The following is a 22,253-nucleotide window of genomic DNA, read 5'->3' as shown; positions in this document are numbered from 1 at the left end:
CTCTTGCCTTCAACATCCACTGCCTCTTGGTTTTTTTCAAAACATCCAACGCAAGATGGCATGAAGTTCTGATCCTTCCGCCTTCCAAAACGAGAACGCAATAGCACCCACGTTCTCGCCTGCCGCCTTCTCTCCCAGAACGGTGGACCTACATTGGCCATGGACTTTGTGGTCTCCCAAAATTCATCCTGTTCCATTCCATGAAAGATTTGAGTTTCTCTTCTCACGGAACTAGAAAGAGCCCTGTATCCGCGATGTGCTCACACTGTCCTTCCAAACGAGCCACCGTCGGGTTCTCGAAAAACGTGCTCCAGTAAACGCATGCGCCCTGAGAGATTCTTTCCCGCTGTCATCGTTTCAAAAGATTTTGAAGTCCCAGAAATGTGCTCTCCTCGCTCGGGCAGAGAAACCTGGCCGCGATATGACAATGTTGCTTTCGCTCGTCTCAGTGCTTTACAAATCCGTTCGATAATACTTGCGCACTCGGCTGCTTGCATACAAAGCTCGTGTTCTCCCAGTTTTACTTTTCAATTCCTGCATTTCCAAAAGTTTAATTACGAAAAATGACACAGTTCCGGAGAATGGCTGTGGTCTCTCGCGTCTTCTCAAAATCATCATTGCGCAAAGCTATGTTCGCATGCTGTTGACCCAAAATCCTCAGCTCGACAAAGTATGTGCTTTTCTGTCCTTGAAATTGGGTAATTACCTTCTCCCGGACGCTGTTGTACCAAAAACTGATTTCGAAAGTTCATGTGTTGGGAAGTCGGTACCCAAAACAAACAGACCAAAAACGTATGTGGGCGTCGACTCGAACGATCATCTATACAAAGTGTTATATTCACGTCTTATGAGACAGCAATTTGCAGTCGCTCGCACGTATGCCGGGCGGCTATGCTGACAATCTTGTCAAAAGCATGATCATGTTGGCTGATCGATCTAGCGGCAAGAGCACTAGTGCCATTCAACCTCCTGCGTATAAAGCCACGCTCTCACGTCGTTGTCTATCTTGTCAAATACAAATTTCAGTTCCGGAATCGAAAGACATTCTGCGCAAAAGACTGTGATGAGAGTGCTGCTCTTTTCTCGGAAACAAAACAATGGGACAAGCGGTTCATGATTCCTCGGTCGTGTGTTTAGCTACCTGCATCGGAAGATAGCCGTGTCGCGATGGATATGGATGCTATAAGCTTCTCCTCCGAAGTTTCAAGCATACGATGATGCTTTACGCAATGCACCTGGCTTCAGTTATATCAACTCGATGATGTGGCAGCTGTGGAGCAAAATCAGCCTCCTCACCTGCAGAGTGTCCCAACTTTGTGAGAACAAGCATCGCTGAACTTCATGGTTGCTGTCTATTGAGCTGCGTCGCACTGCAGCACGTGAACCACGAGATACATATGCTCGTAAATCAGTACGAAAGAACTTTGCAAAACGATATTAATGGCTACGTTCAAGCTGATGTTATGAAGAAAAAAGCGGATAAATACACTCTTACTCCTCGGATGGTAACGAGAGACATGATATATAAACAATATGATACAGTCATGAACCTGTCGTACTTGCTCCCCTCACGCGACCCTCAGACGGTCAAGTAGCCACTCCTACGAGGAACTAATCGCGACTAATCTCCACATGCCGACTAACAACAATGCTATCCTTGTTGTTATTAACAAACCGATCATTCTTCTCCAAAATCTCCTTCTGACTCTCGCTATCGCTCGATACACTAACACGTCCCGCATGAACCTTGATCGCCGGCATGTGTGTCTCCTGGTTGTCTGCGACCGTGCCGAGCTCGAGTTCGGTGTCAAAAGGCTTGTAGCGGTGTGAACGATTGGGGTTGCTGACCCCGTGGGGTGTACCCGAGCGAGGCTGGTGGGAGCCGCTTGAGCCGAGGTGGAGGAGGCGCTGAAAGAGTGGGCGGAGGGTTGCGATGTTGCCGACGAGCATGCCGAGGGCGGGTTCGGCGTAGCCCCAGATGAGGATGTTGGCGAGACCGTCTGGATGTGATGTTAGTGCCGCGCGATAATGAGAGTGCAGTGGTGCTTACAAAGATAGTCGTGGCTGCTCGTCAGGCCAACGGTGTACTTCAAGCGGACGAGGCCCGAGATGGATGTGCTATAGCAATATTAGCAGGGTGCTGACGTCAAGTTCATGAGTAGTCTTACAAGATACCCAAGCTCAAGATGCCACCGACTGAGATCTTGGTGTTCCTGTTCATCTGAACATTCCAGAGCAGAGCGATTGGCCTGGCCGTCGTTAGCGCCGATTCGATAGCCTGATTCAGAGTTACTTACATGAGCGCAGTAGCCCAGTCGGTGAAGATGTTGACCGAAGTGCAGAAGAAGTAGACGTTTTGCAGATACACTGGCGGCTGGCAGTAGGTCCCTTCGGCCATGAGATCAGCCCTCCAAGCAGCCCTGAGAAGTATACGGTTAGCATTACCACGTGATATTGGATTGCTTTGTACTTACTCCACCGGCCAACACTGGAAGATGATGTACAGGATAGCTGCCAGATTGGTCGCCGCGCAGAGGCCCATGATGCCGTAGTTGATGTAGATGTAGACCATTCTCCTGCCGGCTATCCGGTTCAGCATGAAGGCGATGCTCAACTTGACGAAGATGATCGATGTGCAATAAAAGACCTCGTAGAGGAAGAACCACTGCATGCTGTTAGCGACCGACCATTCCTTGTTGCACTGGAAGATGACTCACGAAATATGCTGTCTCGACGTATTTCTGGTTGCCAGGCTTAGCAAAAGTACTGTCTTTGGCGCCGATGCCATAATAGGAGCCGATAGTGGTGACGATGGTCAGTGTCATGAGAGGCAACTGTGGTGAGTGAGCTCGTTGTGTTCTCGACGACCGCGAAGGTTAGATACATACGCATCCTGCTGCCATGACCCAGTCCTCGAGAGCCCAGTTATGCTTGGTGATTCTGACATACGCCCGCATACCCATGGTGGTGAAGGCAAGCAGCCCCGTCACAAGGACGGTCGCCGTGAGGTTGGGGCCTAGATCCTGCATCAAAGTCAGCGCCACTCAAGGCGTCCCATTTGGTTCAGCTTACCTCATGAAGTGTCATTATGAATCAATTTGTGAGTTATGGTTGCCGTTCAGTACGTATGGGTTGTGTTGAGCTACAGCTGGTGCTCTCGAACAACTCGCGGAGTTGAATGGGGCCAGAGTGGGGAGAGGTTTGACATTCTTGGGCTGTTGAAGTATACAAACAATGCTGCAGAGACCAAGGTTCCAAGAGAATGGATGGAACGCTTTGCTTTCACAGCCTGGTATAAGATCGCCAAAGAATTTCCCGCGACCCCTTCACCCGCATGGGTGTGCATTCGGTCGATCAGGGCGCCGAGAAGACAACATGCAGAGTGGGTTCCGCTATCACGACATGTCTTACTGCCCCTGATGCTGCCATCACGATCTATCGTTTTCGGGTACCCGCATTCCTGTTAACGTCGTCACACCTTGGTATTCCGATGTGTGCGTCCTCGCTTCCGACATGTCAGATCCCCAGAGTTTGGACAAACATTGCGTGGGCATGTGAGTATCTCTGGTCAAGCTTGTCGGATCGAAAATACGAGTCGCTAGACGAATGAGTACGTGCCGATAGCGATGTCGATACGATTCGGACCGGATTGAGGAAATTGGGGGTTCTGCATCGATCTCAGGTGAATGTCAAAAACAGGGTCTGCAATCCTACGCTAGTCCCTAAGCGGATACGATCATCGCCTTCGTTCGCTCAAACATTCCCAACGGGCTTCGCTTGGGACGTTCCGCAACCTTAACACCTCACTGCCGACGCCCCGGTGTCAACACGCCAACGCTTTTATTACATGGTTTGCTATGGCCAAGTCGTGCTTCATGGGTGGGGACACAACGAGGCGATTATCGCAGCCCGAATGCGGGGCCTCTGGCCCCAGAGCCTCGCATAAGTTAACACAGTGGACTGTGGTACTTCTAGACTCTGGTTAGTATCTTTGCGTTATCTTGCTACGACGTATTCTTCGTATCACCCGAACCCAAAGCACATTCACGATGGCAGACCTCAGCAAGCTTCCGAAAGACTTCTATGTCACGTCTATGCAGTTCACGAAGAATGCACACCAAGACGCGTACCCTGCCATCGATCCCAGTATCCCAGAACATAGCCTGGCAGGAAAGGTAGCCGTCATCACTGGCGCTTCGCGTGGTATAGGAGCCATGGTATGTTGAAACAATTGACCGAAAACGCTCCCCTTTCGCCATGAATTCGCGTCATTATTGCGTCTGCTAAGACTTGCTCTCGCAGGCAATGGTACCGGCCTTCGTCAAGGCCGGTGTGAAGGGTGTTGCGTTGCTGGCGTCCAATGCCGAAAAGCTCGCAGCTACTGAGAAATCGGTCAAAGAGGCGAACCCCAACATCGAAACACTTTCATACGCTCTCGACATTTCCGACACGAAAGGCGTCGAGGCGGCCTTCGAAGCGATCCGGCAGAAATTCGGCCACGCGGATGTCCTCGTCAACGCAGCCGGCGCCATGACTGGAGACGGACCGAAACTGCACGACACAGACCCCGATCAATGGTGGAGGAACTTCGTAAGATCCGTCCCGTTCGCTGCTCATCCCGCAGTGCCTGAGTCAAAAGCGCATGAACTGATACATCGACTGTAGGAGATCAACGGAAAAGGCAACTATCTGCTCATCCGCTCTTTCCTTCGCCTACTGCCCAGCCCCGACACACCTGCCACGATCGTCAACGTAAGCTCATGGCAGGCGTTCTTTACCGTTCCGCCGCTTGGCGCCTACTTCATGTCTAAGTTCATCCTCGACGCGTTGGCTACGTACGTCGCAGCGGAGTACCCGAATGTTACCGCCGTGTCGATGCATCCGGGTCTTGTCGCGACTGACATGCTGCGTGAGCCCTTCCGCTCGCTCTTCAATCAAGACAGCCCGGAGCTTGTTGGCGGTACTGCCGTTTGGCTGTGTCAAAAGAAGGCGAAGTTCTTGAGCGGTCGCTTCATCGCTGCGAACTGGGATGTGGAGGATCTTCTTAGTCGCAAGGAAGAGATTGTGAAGGACGACTTGCTCAAGCTGACATTGAAAGGAGACTTCGGTGTATGAGTTCTATAAGCAGCAGAATCGTATGATGAACTTCAATGCTATGGCAAAACTATCACATTTCCGCTGATGTGCTGACTCATGTGACAATGGACAGTGGTGTCATACCAAACGTCCGAGCTTAGGGTGGTACTAGCGCACCGGATAAGTCTCCCCCACGTATAAACACCCTTTACTTGAGCTGTATCTCTTCTTTCCGCAACTAGCCACTCAAACTCAAAACAACCTTCAAAACTATATGTGCGGCTTCGAAAACTTTCGCGGTCTTAAAATGCGCGGTTCAGATTTCATGTCTACGGCCAGCTTGATCAACTACCAGAGAACGCGCTTGGAACGACTGATGTCGTTCTCTTTGACTATCAAATGATGCGAAAGCACAACGCATAGGACCACCGACTGACTGATAATCTCAACCTCACTCTAATAATCATACTCATTTTGCTCATGGGTGGTGTTAGTGCGGGGCCGAGTATATAAACGTCTCGCTCGCCGATGGACCACTCTTCCTTAAACAACACCTCACCTGTGTGTTTCTAAAGAAAAAGTACATGGCAATTGCGATGGAGTTCTGTCGTCCTTCCTTCTCTAAAAGACCTATCTGCACAAACCGATGAGCAATTTTGAGCACCAGTCTCGATCTACGAAAAGCCTTTTCGCATGGCCTTATGGTCGTCCATCTGCACTACAAGAACATGTCATGCTGAAGAGATGCGAAACTACCCGCCATTTCATGCGCTGGCACTCAGTGAAGCTAAAATTTGTGATGGCTCAATACATGAGAGTTGGAAGCATAAATACTTCCTCAGTTTTTACCACTCTTCTCCTTCCGCAACCTCAACTTCAAGTTTTCCTCAAACAGTCGCTGAAGAAGCTTATGGAGAGCTGCCTGCGTCTCCGCCCATACATCGATTCCAAAACTACAATAATCTGCCTCATGGCCTTCTCTTTCGTAGCCAGATGGCAACAGCGACACATCAAAATGCGGTGGCTTCGCATGAGCAAGACGAAAAACAATTTGGAGTCTACGTATGCGAAGCGTTCTGATGATTTCAATTCTTATACCTGGTTTCCCGAAAAAGACCACGCGAACCAGTCATGCGTGGTGAGAGCTTCTTCCAGCTCATATAAAACCCGAAGTCGCTTGTCTTTCTACTTCCCTCCACTTTCTGTTCAAAAGCCTCCATGCTCTTCAAAATCAAGATTCTCGAATGCTATGTGTGGCTTTCTCCTCCTCCAAAACAATAACATGTATGCGTATGAGCATCGTCTCTCCGACCTTTACGAACACACTCAGTACCCATAAGAAAAGACGATACCGACCAGACATGTGCGCCAAACGCTCAGTCGCGCAGTACAAAACCTCGTCTCCGGCCCTTTCTGCCTCAAAGCTCCTCTTACTATCGGCAACTTCCGTGCATTCTCCAAAACCCAAGTCGCACAACCACATGCTGTGCGCGACTGCTGCGCGTCTTCCAAAGTGACTGTTACCACTACCCATAAAAAGCGGCTTTCCGATTCGGATCTACACACCGACTATACACAAAACAATCGTCCATCACACTAATGTGCGAGTAGATCGTCTTCAAAATAGCATATAAACCTGCGCTCGCTGGCCTTCTCTCTACACTTATGCCTCTTCCCGGTTTTACAAGAATCGAATCGATGATGTAGAAATGTTGTTTGCGTTGCGGCCTCCCCCTCTGAAATCGCATGGGTATTGGCCTATGAGAGCTTGTCTCCACCCTTTTGCAAAGACATCGAAAACTAAGAATACCTTAAGAATGTGCACATGTGCACCAGCCAAGCATCCTAAACATTATAAAAGCTCGGTTCTTGCCTCCCTCTATCACCTCTCTACACTCGCAATCCTCTTGCATTGTCCAAAAGTGAAGGGACTAGCAGAATGATCCTGTTCTCTCCGAGTCAAAATATGGCGCTATTTCGACATGTGAGGATTGTTCCTCCACCCACCGGAAAACAGATCAAGTACCAGAAGGATCTTGATGGACTGATCATGTGGAGTGGGCAAATGAACTAAAGCTACGTTTCGATGTATTCATGTCTCTTCTCCCACCTTCTCCTGAAACTCCACTTCTACCTTGTTCTGTCCCAAAAGATCGTGCCTCTCGTGGGATGTTGCGCAAAGAGCCATTCCTCTATTCCAAAAAGAATTCGAGACTGCGACATGAAAAGTACCGGTCCAACTATTCAAAAAGCATTTCAAGTATCAAAAGCGTTGGCAGCACAGTACATGTGCAGCGGACAAGTCGCGGCACGGGTATATAAACCTCCTCCCGCCTCTTCTCTAATGTCTTCTGTACACCCGCTTCCACCTTGCATACCCCAAACATGCAGAACGAACCACTATGTCGTTTGGAGTGTCTCATCTCTCTTTTACTCAAAAAGCTAAAAATTACTATCCGATGGGGATCGTCTCTCCAAACCCTCCATCAACATACCAACTACTAAAAGAGCCTAAGAAAGGCCTTATGTGCGGTCGGCACGTGGACGAAGGAGTATAAATACCCTCGCTCTCCTCTCTTCTTCCTTCCTCTTCAATATCCACACTTCCCTGTATTTCTCCAAAAACATTGGAACAAACCAGTATGGAGTGTGCTGCTGCGCCTTCCTCCAAAACTCTCGACAATATGGAATATGAGCTGTGTTCTTCTCTCCAAAACTAGATGATCAGCAGGTCATGAGCAGTGCTCTTCTCTCCAAAACTACCTCACAAACTGGGGATGAGGCGTGCTCTTCTCGAAATCACACACATTCAGAGAAATGTGGTGCGTGCTGTTGTGCTGTTTTCCAAAAGCAGCCGCAAGAGACCTAGATGCGGTGCGTCCGTTGGGCCGTTCTGTGCCCTTCCTAAAAGCCACCATGTCTACGCGATGTTTCATCCGCTTGAACAATGAGAGAACATACGATAATTGGGGTTGTGAACTGTTGTTTCGACCGGATCATAGTGTCGTGAGGATGGTGATGATCATCAACAGCAAGCTGTGTTAGTGGTAACACATCCGCGGGGTAAGCTGTCAGCGCCTCGCACCGCCTCGTTTCACGTGGTCACAACATGGAAAAACACATCCCACGCACACATATCGCACGCAAAGCAAACAACATCAGAGACCAAACAAACTTTCATAAGACACACCGCTTGTTCAAGTTCGGCTTCCATCTATCTACAAACCTATCATGCACAAACGTGGTCAGCCAGCAAAGGGTTCATGCTGAAAGAGTTTAAATACCAAGAGTGAATTCGACGCCAACGTCAATGTCGCGCGCCATCTTGACGACCTTTGAGAACTGGACGGACTTCTCAGCGGCGGCTTGGAGATCGTCGATGGAGAAGATCTTGAGGCCTGAGTCGTTGAGCTAGAACATAATGTGTTAGCATGAATGTACATCAAGTTTATTCCTTTGGCGTGACTTACGAGCTTGTGAGCAGCCTCCATGTTGGTACCCTGCAACCTAGCAATGACAGGAGTTTTGAGGTTCATCTCATTGACAACCTGGATGAGACCCTTGGCGATAGCGTCGCAACGGACGATGCCACCGAAGATGTTGACGAAGATGGCAGTAACCTTGGGGTCGCTGGTGATCAAGTCAAACGCTTGCCTGATAGCCTCGGGCGTAGCACCGCCACCAACGTCGAGGAAGTTAGCGGGCGCGCCGCCGTTCAGCTTGATGATGTCCATGGTGGCCATGGCGAGACCGGCACCGTTGACGAGGCAGCCAATGTCACCGTCGAGCTTGATGAAGTTGAGGCCAACCTTGGCGGCCTTGACCTCCTCTGGGTCCTCCTGGGTGATGTCCCTCCAGTCGAATACCTCCTTCTGGCGGAAGTCGGCGTTGTCGTCGAAGTTGAGCTTAGCATCCATGGCGAGGACCTGGTGGTCGGTGGTCTCAGAGAGGGGGTTGATCTCGATCTGGGTTGCGTCCTTCTCCATGAAGACCTGGTACAGCTTCTGGATGGTGTCCTTGGCGTCCTCGATGCACTGCTCTGAGAAACCGAGCTCGGTCGCGATGTTGCGGGCAATGTCGTCGGTGACACCCTTGTGGATGTCAATGGGGGTGGTGATGATGGCCTCGGGGTGCTCCTTGGCAACAGTCTCAATGTCCATTCCACCTTGCGACGAAGCGACGATTACGGGTCCTTGTGAAGCGCGGTCCATGAGGATGGCAAGGTAGAACTCGCGGCGGGCGAACTTGCGGTCGACGATGAAGACGGAGTTGCAGAGCCGGCCGGCGGCTCCAGTCTGCTTGGTGATGAGCTTGTGGCCGATCATCTGGTCGGCGAGGATGGAGGCTTCGCGGGGACTGCATGTTGTGTTAGAGGGTGGCCGCGGTCGTGTTATGGTTGCGAAGTAGCATACGAGTAGACGACTCTGACACCGCCCTTGAAGCCATTGTCAAAGGTACCCTTTCCACGGCCTCCAGCGAGAACCTGGGCCTTGATAACAGCATCCTCTCCGCCTGCGCGCATTAGCCCACGACTCTGCATTCACTCTTGCTGTCGCATACCAATCTCCTTGGCGATCTTCTCTGCCTCGGCGCCGCTGGTAGCGACACCGCCCTTGGGCACGCCGATGCCGTACTGAATTTCGCATTAGATATCTGGGCCCTCGAAATTGGTGGACGTGTGGTGAAGTAAGCGTACCGACTCGAGCAGGGCAGCGGACCTGTATTCGTGGATGGCGAGACCTCTCCTTTGCTGGACGACGGAGCGCTTCAACGGTGTCTCCTAGGCCGTGTTAGCACATGACCCCCCAATGTGGTGCACGCTGCGTAAGAGGCTTTCGCAGCTTTGCGGAGTAGGCCCGTGTACATACAGCAGCAGCGCGGACAGCGCGAGCCAGCGGCCGGGCGCGGGCAAAGTTGTACATGATGTCTGAGCGGCAGACACACGTGTGGGTATATGGAGGCGAGTTGGGAGGGCGGTAGAGCTGGAGTGCACAGCTCCGTTGGTGTTGCGGCTTCACAGGGCTGTTGCGGACGTCTGCTAGCGCGCCGAGAATGAACCGGGTCCTCTCAAAAATATCGCGGCCGGGAACTTCTGTAACACCAAGCGACTGGACTTGATGCAGATTCACATAATCGCGCAACCATGTCTAAACGGAATAATGAGGGCGATGTCATCGCAAATCGCATAAGTCTGCTCGAGGCAAAGGGCCAAAAACTCTTGGCGTCACTGTATGGGTCGCGGCCGGACTGGAGCACTGCCGATGGTGATGCGAAAACACAAGTTGAAGACGATGATCAAGACCTGAAACAGAACTACGCTCACGACAGGTAAATATGCATCGTTTTGTTGCCGATCGCACTTCTGACAGTATCACCAGGATTGGTGTCGGCGGTATGGTTCCCAAGGATATCGAAGATGGCAGCTTCACCAGCAGAATACGAACGTCAGACGACAAACTTCTGCAACAACTGATCGGCAAGAAAAAGGCGAAAGCTCATATCACTGCGAAACAAGAAGCTGCGAGACCAAATGCAGCCTCCAAAGCTCAACATTACAAGAAGCTTGCTGCGAAGAAAGAAGAGTCGGACGACGATGAAGAGGGGAGAGCTGCGACATTCAAATCCAAAAGGCAGAAGAAGAGGGTGAAGCAGGAAGCTAAGCCTGCGGACAGCGATGACGAAGATGAAGAGACGAGGGCGAAGAGGTTGGGAGGTGGCGCTGTGAAAGAAGAGGAGGTGGTCAAAGAAGCTCAAATAGACGCGAAATCTATCAAGCAGAAAGATGACGATGAGGAAGCGGAGCCCACACAGCCAGCCCCCAAGAAAGCGAGAGCAAAACCCAAGAGTTTCCTCGACGAGATTCTCGCTGAGCGGTCAAAGAAGAAGAGTAAGAAGGGAAAGGCATAGAGGACAGCCATGAGCCTGAAGAGAGTTGTGCATGTTCCATGGCGTTAGTATTTCTTTCATTTGATACCCAGTTGCCTCCAGGGGGGCCGAGTGCAAAGGTCGAACAGCAGAATTTAATATCAATAAGTTCTGATTTTCAAATCTAGTGTCGTCTACTCCCTAACAATCAAACTAGCCATCCCCATGCCCGTCCCAATGCACTTGCTCAGCACACCAACCTGTTCCCCACTCCTCCCCATCTCATTCAACAGCGTAGCCAACATCCTCCCACTCGTCGCTCCCAACGGATGCCCCAGCGCAATAGCCCCTCCATTCGGATTCACCTTATCCATCTTGCCCTCCAGCCCCAACGTCCGAATACAATGCAACGCCTGACTAGCAAACGCCTCGTTGATCTCCCAGACATTCACATCAGATGTTTGCAGGCCAGTGTAGTCGAGCAGTTTGGGTATGGCGAGGGCAGGTCCGACGCCCATTTCGTCGGGCGAGCAGCCAACGACTTGTGTGCCCGCCCATTTGCCGATAATCTGGGATTCCAGACCGAGGGTTGTAGCCGTGGACCGACGCATCATCAGCGCTGCAGACGCGCCGTCGGAGACTTGACTGCTGTTTCCCGCTGTGCTTGTGCCGTCCTTGATAAACGCAGGTTTCATCTCCGCGAGTTTCTCAACCGTTGTTCCAGGCCTGATTCCATCGTCTTTCGTCACGGTGATGCTTTTTGTGTTCTCGGGGACTTCAGGCTCGATCCAGCGGGTGGTTACAGGTACGATCTCATCGTCGAAGAGGCCGCTTCTCCGTGCTTTGGCGGCGCGCTGTTGCGATTCGGCGGCGAAGGCGTCTTGGTCGGCGCGGCTGACGCCGTAGCGGGATGCGACATTTTCGGAGGTTATGCCCATGGCCATTATGCAATCTCTGGCTTCCTTCACGGGACTTTCTTTCATCTCGGGCCAGAGTTCGGTGGGTACGGCCCTGCTGCCGTAGTTTCGCGTCATGCTCTCCATGCCGCCTGCAATGCCGACATCTATTTGTCCTACGGCAATCGAGTTCGCGATTGAGGTTATGGCGGAGAGGCCAGATGCGCAGGCGCGGTTTACGGTGCTGAAGGAGGTTGTGGTGGGGATGCCGACGTGGTTTGCTGCCATGCGACCAGCTTTCGAGCCACCGAGCTCTGCGAGAACGGTGCCGACACATATATCGTCTATTTTCGCGGGGTCGAGGTTGGGGAACTTGGCCATTGTGGCTTTGAGAACCTGGGATGCTGTTAGAACTTGGGGCTGTGTACCGCAGGTGCTGAGGATGGCATACCGCGCCTAGAAGTTCATGCTCATATGCATCGCGCAGTCCACCCTTCTTCGCTCTTGTGACCGGCGTCCGAAGTGCTGATAGGAAGACAACATCGTGGGGATTCTTTTGGAGAATGTTCTTGAGACCTTTCTGGATGAAAGCCATTGTGAGACGATGGGCTGTGATGGAACGCTAAAGGACAGAGGAGGGTATCAAGAGAATAAGAGAGGCGAAGTGAGGTAACGCCGATGCTTGCGAGTAAGAGACAGAATGTCCTGGCTTTTGCCGCGCGACGAGGCCATGGTCGTTGTAAGCTAAGCTCCAGGTCCGAGGAAGGCGTGGAGCTTCGCTTCGGCAAGTGAGCGCGGGGCGGAGGAATGGCGGCAAAGCTCTCTTCCGCGTCATGCACGGAAAACAAACCCGCCGCATGGAAAAGGCTTATGCATATGCACGATGATAGATGTCATTCGAGACGCTGTAGGAGGCTGCAAAGAAGGCAAGTCGATTTTGAAGATTTAGCTCAATCTACCTGTGTAGAACTCGTGAGTAGCTACACTCCCAAAGATGACTGCGTCAAGCATCGATCCTCGATCCCATCCGCACCTATGTTGCCTCCGCCAAAATGCTCAAAACTCATAAGAAAATCGCGTCAGTCGTGTTCAAAGTCGCTAAGACTCAGTGACTCTCTATGCATGCCCCCGAATTCACCGGTGTGGTGAAATCAAGCTCAAGAGCGAGCGGATAGCCTACGCGGCGGGGTATACGAGACGGAAAATGTCGTTCAGAACGAACCAGTTGCCATCAGCGTTCTTGAGCTGGAAGGCCTGGGTGAAGCTCATTGGCTTGTCCTCGCCCGCAAGCTGTTCAGTATTAGTCAAGGCCGGATGTAACGATACATGGGAACGACTTGCCAAAAGCGCACCGGTGACAAGCACAAGGATACCGTCATCGGCGGAAGGCTGAGCGTCGACGGTGTCGGTACGGTGTTGTATCTGCTGGAATGGCAGGTTCTTCCCTGCATTAGCCCCGTCCTTGTTTCATGGGCAAAGTCGTCATTACCTGGAGCTTCTCTACAATGGCGGCTGAACCCTGAGTGCCTTGCGCCTCAAAGGTGAGCATAGAAGTCTCCTTCTATAGCATTTGTCAGCCGACTGCTGCTTTGCGCACACGGTATTGAGTCGCATACGTAGAGGGCACCGAGACCAGCGCGGTTCTCATCGAAGGTCTTGTAGTAGAACTGGACGAACTGCTCTGGAGCAAGGGTCAGTCGCGGTTTCATGGATGGAGCGATCGTGGAGAGTATGTCGGCGGGGTTGTGCTTGCTGTATCCGGGGGTACGTACGGGCGATGGCGTTGAAGTCGGCTGTGGAGGAGTCAGTTCTGCATTGTACACAAAGCGTTGCGACATGAACGTGAACATAGCATCATGTCTTAGATCTCCCGCATCTTCTTAGAACAGCCTTGCGCCTGCAACCGGGGGCTATACACCGCCGAGTGCGCATCGAGGCGGTGGTGGGGTAGTGGTAGGCAACTTACACATCTTTGCGGTTTCTCGGACGTGGCTTGTCTGATCAAAAAAGAAGTTGGCTATGAGGTGGCTGCGAGGTACGCGACGGCGATAGAGCGATGTGACGTGGAATTCTCGAGAAAGTGTTTGGGCTTTTGCTGTCACTGCCCGCCATCGATGGGCTTCGTTGGTGGGGCAGCCGCTAGGCTTGGAAAAGCTCGGCCCGGTTTTCAGCCGAAGCTTGCCATTTTCTTCGAGGCTTCGCGACTGCTCTCTTCTCTCACACCAACGCTGGCCACCAACAGCTTCATGCAGCACACATGTGGCCAGCGTCGCGTCGCATTACTCATCGGTAAGTCATCACCATCTCTCCCAACTCCCTGCATTATGATGATCAACACAAACGATAACTTCCGAGTCAAAGACGGTGAAGTCCAAAAAATTTCAAGCTCAACAGGCTGATTGCCCATACACACTCTGTATTGTCTATTACATGAGGATTGCATATGCTAACATGTCTTCTTCAGATTGCCATGCACGCGACCGATGCTATGCCGCTCAAATAAGCGCGCCGCCCATATAGTGTACATAGACAATCGAATACCGTTACTGCCGTTCATCTATCTTTCCGAATACTCGGTGCTGCCATCTACAAACCCTTCTTCTGGAAAGACTTGACAGAGTCGACAATCGACTGCTCGAAGGTCTTGTACTTGAGGCCAAGGATGTCGATGGAGCGCTTGTTGTTGTATGTGTAGAGGCCCTTCTCAGGTGTGCCCTCTGGGTAGTCGCCGCCAGGTGTGGAGTCGCTCGGCAGGTCCTTGAAGTCGGGGAAGTTCTTCTTGATGATCTGGCATAGCTCCTTGTTGGAGAAGTATCCGGCCGTGACGAAGAAGCGCTTGTTGGCTGCGTCGGGCTTCTCGACCGCAGCTACGTGTGCCTCTGCGACGTCGCGAACATCCACCCACAGATGTACACCGCTGGGCGGGATCTCATCTTTGAACTTTCCTTGTGCTGCTGATAGGATGCGCTGGTTCGAGGTGTTCATATTGTCGAGACTGTCAAGAGCGTGTACCTGATATTGTGTTAGCGATTGTATCGCAGCGTGCATTGCAAGACTTACAATCGGACCAAAAACCATCGGTGGGTTAATCGTGGAGACGGTGAAGTTGGGCTTCTCCTTCTCAACGAAATCCCACGCAGCCTTTTCAGCAAACGTCTTACTCGCTCTGTATCCCATCATCGGGTTCTCCGTGGCCTCTTCTTGTGTGATCGGGTTCCAGTCGTCCTCGGAGTATGCGTGTCCTGGCCAGAAACCTTTGCTTCCGTTCACGATAGCCGCGAATGAAGATGTGATGACGACATTCTTCACGGATGGCTACACGATCTTATTAGCATGCGAATGGAAGTTGCGCACTCTTCAGATTCAACATACCGCGCTCTTCTTGATCGACTTCAAGATTCCAGTTGTTCCAATGACAGCAGGGTCAATCAGGTCCTTCGTCATGTTAGCCAGCTATCTGGTGTTTCAATTTCCCGAAACACTCACTTTCTGGACGTCGGTGACATTGAAGTGGAACGGGCTGGCAGTGTGAAGCACAGCCTCGAATGGAGGGTCCGAGATAACAGCCTTCTCGAAAGCATCTGGTTGAGCGATATCCGGAACAATCGCGAAGCTCAATTGGCCCTTGTCAACGTAGCTCTTGTATGATTCCTTGATCTTGTCCGCCTTCTCCTGGGTGCGCACCGTGGTGACTACACTGTGTCCATGGTCTAGGAGGATGTCGAGGGTGTGCGCTGCGATGAAGCCGCTTCCTCCTGTGAGTAGTACTCTGGTCATGTTGTTTGTAGGTAGTAAAGTGTGGTGTTTAGGTGTTTTGGGCATCAAAGTCTAGACTTGAAGCTGTGCGGGAATGACAGCATATATGTAGCTATGACATCCCACCTAGCGCGGGGTAGAGCTTCCCCGAAGTTCGGATTTACTCTCTTTCGCCGTTGTAACTGCCGCCGTCGCTTACGAAACTTGCGTTCGTTCGTGGCTATATCCGCGGCTCGTTCTCCAGAGTATTGCGTCATGCCCGTCATTCATCGATGGGATACTTTTGGTGGGGCATACTGCGTCTTCGTGTCGCCTTCTCGTGGTACAGCAAACAATTGCTGATCTGCAGCTTCCGGTCTCTTTGGTTTTCCAAAGGGACTGTGGACCTCCCAATACACCCCACAGCATAGCCATATCTTCATGTTCGACTGGTCGAAGCTGCCTTTTCACACCTTGCGCGCCTGCACACCCAGAACGTACCCGCGGATCTTTCGTGCTTTGCGATTAACTTGGGAACGGGGAATGCGCACTCGCAGTAGGAGGTGTAGACATGTGAGAAAAGGATGACTTGGAAGTTCGCGGCTTCCAAGTTTCCTTGTAACCACATGGCTCTCGGCGTCACATCGGGTGGCGCGCCTCTTATCGAGCAAGGGCCCCACCATAGCTTGAGATGCCTCCCACATGGCTTACCCGCCACCCTCAATTACTCTTCCAATCCCATCGAAGCTCCATCCTCTAAGCTTCGCTTAGCTGCTCCCGGCGTCTGAACATGGACATGTCGGGGCTGAGAAAGGGTCCAACGGTCATTAAAGAGCGGCGTGTGATTGCGGGGCAAGTGGACATGATGAGGGGCAAAGTTTTCTTCTGTTCAATTGCTTCGTTCTGATTACTCGTTCTTTCCTGAGCTATTCATACTATCGCATTGAAGATGTCGTCACTCAAGAGAAGCCCTCCGTTCCGCGCCGAGCACGTTGGCTCATTGCTCCGCCCACAGGAGCTTGTGCAGAAGCGCTACGATGTTGCCTCTGGTAAATCGAAGCCAGAGGAGCTCGTTCCTTTGGAGGACAAGTCTGTCGCAGAAGTCGTCAAGTTCCAGCAAGACTGTGGGCTGAAGGTTGTGTCGAGCGGAGAGTACACTAGGTCAATAGTCCCGACGCTGCTAGTCCGAGTCTAGACTGACCATTCATGCAGGCACATGTTCTGGGGCACCTTTTTCGAAACACTTCATGGCATGAAGGAACTCCAGCTTGGCGTTTTGAAGGGCTACAACAAGGATATGTTCCGCGCCTATGCGCCGGACGTCAAGTCTTTCATGGAAGCGAAGGAGGTGCCGAACCATGTCACCGTCTGTGTCGACAAGATCAAGCACCCTGGTACTTCAAGCAACCAGCGCGAGGTGGACCTGATGAAGAGCCTCTTACCCGAGAGCGAGTGGAAGAACATCAAGATCACTCTGATCTCGCCATCCTGGTATCACTTCCGTTACATGAGCGGAAGAGCGTACCCCAAGGAGATCTATGCGAATGACGAGGAGTACTTCGAGGATGTCGCAAAGGCATATCAGGAGGAGCTTAAGATCCTCCACGCGCAGGGTATCAGGAACATCCAGATCGATGACCCCAACCTGGCCTACTTCTGCTCGGAAGACATGCTTGCAGGCTGGAAGGCTGACACAACTAACGAGAAGACTGCCGACCAGATGTTTGATGCCTATGTCAAGTTTTATAACAAGTGTTTCGAACGCCCTGCGGACATGCATCTCGGCATCCACCTGTGCCGCGGTAACTACGTAGGCAGCAGACATTTTTCTGAAGGCGCATACGACAACATCGCAAAGAAGATGTTCCAGGTACGTTCATCTCCTTGTTCACAGTTATGAAGTGCTGATCTTGGTAGGACTTGAACGTGGACACATACTATTTGGAATACGACACACCACGTGCCGGAGGATTCGAGCCACTAGCGCATCTTCCCAAGCACAAGAACGTCGTGCTTGGTGTAATCACATCGAAATTCCCCAAGCTCGAAGACAAGGACGAGATGATCGCCAGGGTGAACCAGGCCGCTGATTGGATTGCAAAGGGCACCGGCCAGTCGCGCGAGGACGCCATTCAACAGTGCTGTGTCAGCCCACAATGCGGTTTCGCATCACACGCGGAAGGCAATTCGCTCGGTTACGAAGACATGAGGAAGAAGCTACAACTTGTCAGAAGCATCGCCGATGCCGTGTGGCCGGGCCAACCATAGACGCGGGAATAACAGATAGGGGAGTTTTCGAGAAGGCGCAGGTACCGAGCGACAGAGCGTAGGCCTTAACGCATGCGACTAGAACGAGCATTAGAAGGTGTTGTGGAGTCAGCCGGATGCCGAATTCAACATGGCGTTCGTACGGTGGGTGGAGTCGTAGTTGAGTCAGTTCACTCTGTACCTCGTGGCGAAAAAGAAAAAGGCGGTTCCTGCGGCAGTGCATCTCGCACCACGTGGTATTCCGTCATCCTTCTCGGCGAAGAAGTCGGCAATCTACAGAACCACGTTATGTCCGTTCGCATCCATCGCAGTGCCTATCGTGAAGCCCAGGTCCAGAGAGTCTTCAATGCGCGTTGCTGCTAACACGTGTTAGGCGCTAGCGTCCGCTGTCCCTGGCCGTTGACTCCACACCCGTGGAGTTCCCTTCCGAAGCGGGAGGAACGTCCGGCAATTAGGAATAGGCAGACCAGGGTAAGCGTCCTTGACAGGAGAAATCATCATTTCCTGACCTAGACTTCTGGGTCGGTGCAGGACGCAACGGGGAAAGCGTTCTCACTCCGCGGATGCGTGTTGCCACAACTTCCGTGGATACCACGATGAACGGCGAAAGATTGAAAGCGACTGAAGCAGGCTGTACACCTGCCGCTATGAGATACGTTACTTCGAAAGAAATACGACCACCAACGCTACTGAGCTCACGGATCCATGAGCGCTGTTGCCGGTCTCCAGGTCCCAATGGTTCCAAGGTTCCGTCCCGTGGCGCAAATTGCAACCTGCAAGGTACCCATGAAGGACCCGTATGATCTACGTGCCGGACCGAATGAAAGCATTGTTTTCCAGACCAAGAAGGGATCAACCACCGCGACTACTGAACACCACCTGTTTGGTAAGTATCTCGCCAATGGTTTTTCGTCCGAGGTAGAAGTCGTTCGGCATTGCAAGCCACCACCGGAAAATAGGGGGATGCCGACCTACGCGGTTCGTAAACGATATAAAGGTCAGCAAGACTGCACAGGGTAGGGTCAAGCAGGCCACTTTACAGCCTCTGTCATTCTTTCTTTAAATACCCACCCGAACAGCATAGTAATACCTAATCACCATGTTCTTCCCCCGCGTAATTGGCTACACAGTCGCAGCCTTCGCTTCCCTTGCGGTGGCTGTCGACCTAACTGGCTATGAATACGTAGTCGTCGGCTCTGGTGCAGGTGGTGGTGTAAGTTGAAGAGTATCTCACTGGATGCAACAAATACTGACCAATTCCAAAGCCTCTGGCCGCCCGCCTCGCCCTTGCCGGTCACAAGACGCTTCTCATCGAAGCTGGTGACGACCAAGGCGCCAGCCAGAACTACACCATTCCTGCTTTCAACGCCAGGGTTTCCGAAGACCCCAACCTGAGCTGGAACTTCTACGTCAAGCACTACGCCGATGAGCAGCGCCAAGCTCGCGACTACAAGACCTCCTACGAGACTGTCGATGGAGGCGAGTACACCGGTCTCAGCCCACCTGAGGGTTCCACCATGAAGGGTACGCTTTACCCTCGTACCGGTACTCTCGGTGGATGCACAGCACACAACGCTCTCATCGCTGTCTACCCTCACCAGTCTGACTTCGACAATGTTGCTGCCATCACTGGTGACGATTCTTGGTCCGCCAAGAACATGCGCAAGTACTTCGAGAAGCTCGAGCACAACCACTACCTCCTCCCCGGTCAGAAGGGTCACGGTTACGATGGATGGCTCGGAACCTCGTACGCACCCATCGACATCGTCACCTCTGACCCCAAGCTTCTCAGCTTGGTTGGCGGTGCCGCTTTTGCCCTTTCCAACATGACCAACGCCATCGTCAACCTTGGTACTCTCATTGCTGGTGATGCCAACGCCGACACCGAGAGCCGTGACAAGTCCAACGCTCTCTACCAAATTCCTCTCTCCACCACCGACGGCAAGCGCACTGGATCCCGCGAGTTCGTTCTCGCTGTCCGTGACGCAAAGAACGAGGACGGTAGCAAGCAGTACCCTCTCGATGTCAGACTCAACTGCCACGTTACCAAGATCACCTTCGACCAGGACGTTACTCCTCCCCGCGCTACCGGTGTCGAGTTCCTCGACGGCCAGTACCTCTACAAGGCCAGCCCCAAGAACACCGGCGCAGCTGGTGAGCCCGGTTCCGCCACCGCTTCCAAGGAGGTCATCGTCGCCGGAGGAACCTACAACTCTCCCCAACTTCTCAAGCTCAGTGGTGTTGGCCCAGCCGACGAGCTGAACAAGTTCGACATCCCCGTCGTTGCTGACCTCCCCGGTGTCGGAACCAACCTCCAAGACCACTACGAGATCAACGTCCAGGGCAAGGCTCCTTCCGACTTCTCCGCCCTAAACGGCTGCACCTTCGGCAACACCGACGACGACGCCTGCATCGACCGCTGGGAGAAATCCATCCTCGGCAACCGTGGCATCTACGCCTCCCCCGGCCTCGGCGCCACCATGTTCTACAAGTCCAGCGTCTCCGAGCGCGACGAGTACGACATCTTCGCCTTCGGTGGCCCCGTCAACTTCCGCGGTTACTTCCCCGGCTACAGCTACAACGCCACCTCCGAGCACGACTGGTTCACCTGGGCCATTCTCAAGGCGCACCCGCGCAACAACGCCGGAACCGTTGCGCTCCGCTCTGCCGACCCTCTCGACGTCCCCGAGATCACTTACAACTACTTCGACACCGGTGTTGGCGACTACGAGAAGGATCTCACTGCCCTCACCGAGGCTGTCGACCTCGCCCGTGACTCTTTCAAGCGCCAGCTCGTCCCTATTGACGAAGTCCTCCCCGGCAAGGACGCCAACACCCCCGAGAAGATTGCTCAGTACGCCAAGGACACTGCTTGGGGTCACCACTGCTCGTCTACCTGCCCCATTGGTGCTGATGACGATAAGATGGCTGTTCTTGACTCGAAGTTCCAGGTCCGTGGTGTTGCTGGTTTGAGGGTTGTTGATGCCAGTGTCTTCCCTAAGATTCCTGGTACCTTCACTGCGGTGTCTACGTACATGGTCGCGGAGAAGGCGGCGGATGTTATTCTCGCTGCTGCTGAGGCCTAGAAAGTCGTTTGATGTGTTCATGTCAAGAACCCCACTGTATATAGACGAGAGAATATGATGATGTGTTTTCAACTGCAATTTTTCCAGACGTACTGTAAACTGCATTGTTCAAAGAATCTTGCATCAACGTAAGCGTTCTAGCGTTCCTCACTTTAGCACCTTTTCTTCGCGTGTGTACCTGGGTATTAGTACGGACAAGTCACATGCATAACTTCGAAATATTAATGCATAGTATATCACGTATCAGCGACTTTGGTGAGCGATGGCGTATGACTGCTGCATCACTGAGCGGTTCAGTGCCCGCCCTGTTTGTAGGTGATCTTCAAAGGAGCCTTATTTCATCGAACAAAACTGGTCCGTGCGCACACAAAACTGCAGCATTCTCATGTAAAATCGCACCTTGAAACTCATCAGAGCAGGCTGAAATAGTGTCAGAGTAGTCTCCTGAGTCCACTCTTCTCCCCATAACTTTTTGAGCTCGTTTTAATACGATCTCGTGCGCGTAAACTCGCGCGCAGGTATCGGCCACAGAAATGGACATGGAAGAGCTAGGAGGGGGGCGCCAAGAACGCCACCTCAGCCTGAAGGACAATGGCACCAATAGCATTCCACCATCTGCGCCAACTAGCAGGAGGTAAGTATTTCTTTCTATGCACTGTCGGCCTTCCTCTTTACGAAGCTCCGCTAAGCGCATCACAGTTACGAGACATGCGATCAAGAGCCGCCGTCACTGGCCTACAATGCCGGCTATCAACAACACATATGGCCATGGTCTGCGACACATGCTGAATCTGCACCTGCATATCCTGATGGCTTCGGCGCCTCGTACTCAGGTCCCTCGTTCATGGGGCCAGACGACGTATCTCGGTTCCATGAGCATGTTCGAACTCAGTCCTTCAGGCCTGGATTTATCGCGCTTCCGGAGGTGGAGCCGATGCCAGCTTCGTTCGACTATGGAATCCTAGAGCCTATTGTGGAGTGGTGCGATACCGCCAACTACCTCATGTATGAAGACTCGACTTCTCCGCCTCTAAGTTTAGTCAGCACAAATGACTCGTCCCTCGCCTCCCTCAACGATGAACCGCCTGTATCGCACACGCAGGAGATGCCGAATGGCAGTGTGGAAATCAATTCCCATAGCCGTATGGACCCTGTCAAGCGCTGGCTTCATGATCATCCCTTCGATCGATATCCTACTCCTAAGGAGAAGGCAGACCTTGCTGCTGCTGCTGGGCTATCGAGTCTTCAGTTAGGGCGACGCTTGACTAATCTTAGGAAGCGTGAGAGACGTAGTCAGTAGTGCCGAATCTGTCGATGCATAACGTTT

At 52.3% G+C, this 22,253-nt stretch overlaps 9 protein-coding genes across 9 annotated transcripts; 4 read left to right on the top strand and 5 right to left on the bottom strand.

The window, feature by feature from the left end:
- Positions 1–1,611: 1,611 nt before the first annotated feature.
- Positions 1,612–2,963, bottom strand: J4E84_001245 (uncharacterized protein; the record flags this gene model as incomplete). Its single annotated transcript, XM_049383879.1, has 7 exons — positions 1,612–2,000; positions 2,051–2,118; positions 2,169–2,249; positions 2,298–2,420; positions 2,475–2,665; positions 2,718–2,834; positions 2,889–2,963. 7 exons carry the CDS (start codon positions 2,961–2,963, stop codon positions 1,612–1,614), a joined length of 1,044 nt encoding a protein of 347 aa, XP_049249397.1.
- Positions 2,964–4,049: 1,086 nt separating this feature from the next.
- On the top strand, positions 4,050–5,115 carry J4E84_001244 (uncharacterized protein; the record flags this gene model as incomplete). The annotated part of the gene is made up of 3 exons (XM_049383878.1): positions 4,050–4,217; positions 4,303–4,590; positions 4,666–5,115. The coding sequence occupies 3 exons, from the start codon at positions 4,050–4,052 to the stop codon at positions 5,113–5,115; spliced, it is 906 nt and encodes a 301-aa protein (XP_049249396.1).
- A 3,237-nt stretch (positions 5,116–8,352) lies between these two features.
- On the bottom strand, positions 8,353–9,998 carry TCA9 (Succinate--CoA ligase [ADP-forming] subunit beta, mitochondrial; the record flags this gene model as incomplete). The annotated part of the gene is made up of 6 exons (XM_049383877.1): positions 8,353–8,487; positions 8,547–9,432; positions 9,489–9,588; positions 9,637–9,709; positions 9,773–9,856; positions 9,945–9,998. 6 exons carry the CDS (start codon positions 9,996–9,998, stop codon positions 8,353–8,355), a joined length of 1,332 nt encoding a protein of 443 aa, XP_049249395.1.
- A 221-nt stretch (positions 9,999–10,219) lies between these two features.
- J4E84_001242 (uncharacterized protein) lies at positions 10,220–10,983 on the top strand (the record flags this gene model as incomplete). The annotated part of the gene is made up of 2 exons (XM_049383876.1): positions 10,220–10,404; positions 10,455–10,983. The coding sequence occupies 2 exons, from the start codon at positions 10,220–10,222 to the stop codon at positions 10,981–10,983; spliced, it is 714 nt and encodes a 237-aa protein (XP_049249394.1).
- A 152-nt stretch (positions 10,984–11,135) lies between these two features.
- J4E84_001241 (uncharacterized protein) lies at positions 11,136–12,432 on the bottom strand (the record flags this gene model as incomplete). The annotated part of the gene is made up of 2 exons (XM_049383875.1): positions 11,136–12,233; positions 12,289–12,432. The coding sequence occupies 2 exons, from the start codon at positions 12,430–12,432 to the stop codon at positions 11,136–11,138; spliced, it is 1,242 nt and encodes a 413-aa protein (XP_049249393.1).
- A 581-nt stretch (positions 12,433–13,013) lies between these two features.
- Positions 13,014–13,807, bottom strand: J4E84_001240 (uncharacterized protein; the record flags this gene model as incomplete). The annotated part of the gene is made up of 5 exons (XM_049383874.1): positions 13,014–13,277; positions 13,327–13,398; positions 13,454–13,518; positions 13,610–13,630; positions 13,804–13,807. The coding sequence occupies 5 exons, from the start codon at positions 13,805–13,807 to the stop codon at positions 13,014–13,016; spliced, it is 426 nt and encodes a 141-aa protein (XP_049249392.1).
- Positions 13,808–14,423: 616 nt separating this feature from the next.
- Positions 14,424–15,614, bottom strand: J4E84_001239 (uncharacterized protein; the record flags this gene model as incomplete). The annotated part of the gene is made up of 4 exons (XM_049383873.1): positions 14,424–14,849; positions 14,898–15,152; positions 15,210–15,272; positions 15,324–15,614. The coding sequence occupies 4 exons, from the start codon at positions 15,612–15,614 to the stop codon at positions 14,424–14,426; spliced, it is 1,035 nt and encodes a 344-aa protein (XP_049249391.1).
- A 907-nt stretch (positions 15,615–16,521) lies between these two features.
- J4E84_001238 (uncharacterized protein) lies at positions 16,522–17,840 on the top strand (the record flags this gene model as incomplete). Its single annotated transcript, XM_049383872.1, has 3 exons — positions 16,522–16,733; positions 16,785–17,442; positions 17,490–17,840. 3 exons carry the CDS (start codon positions 16,522–16,524, stop codon positions 17,838–17,840), a joined length of 1,221 nt encoding a protein of 406 aa, XP_049249390.1.
- A 1,099-nt stretch (positions 17,841–18,939) lies between these two features.
- J4E84_001237 (uncharacterized protein) lies at positions 18,940–20,926 on the top strand (the record flags this gene model as incomplete). Its single annotated transcript, XM_049383871.1, has 2 exons — positions 18,940–19,053; positions 19,106–20,926. 2 exons carry the CDS (start codon positions 18,940–18,942, stop codon positions 20,924–20,926), a joined length of 1,935 nt encoding a protein of 644 aa, XP_049249389.1.
- Positions 20,927–22,253: the final 1,327 nt, after the last annotated feature.

The sequence above is a fragment of the Alternaria hordeiaustralica genome, assembly GCF_023758085.1.
Source record: "Alternaria hordeiaustralica strain BMP 2776 chromosome Unknown scaffold_1, whole genome shotgun sequence".
Classification (NCBI taxonomy): domain Eukaryota; kingdom Fungi; phylum Ascomycota; class Dothideomycetes; order Pleosporales; family Pleosporaceae; genus Alternaria; species Alternaria hordeiaustralica.
Note: the sequence above shows the minus strand (reverse complement) of the source record. Positions and strands in the feature narration are given on the sequence as shown.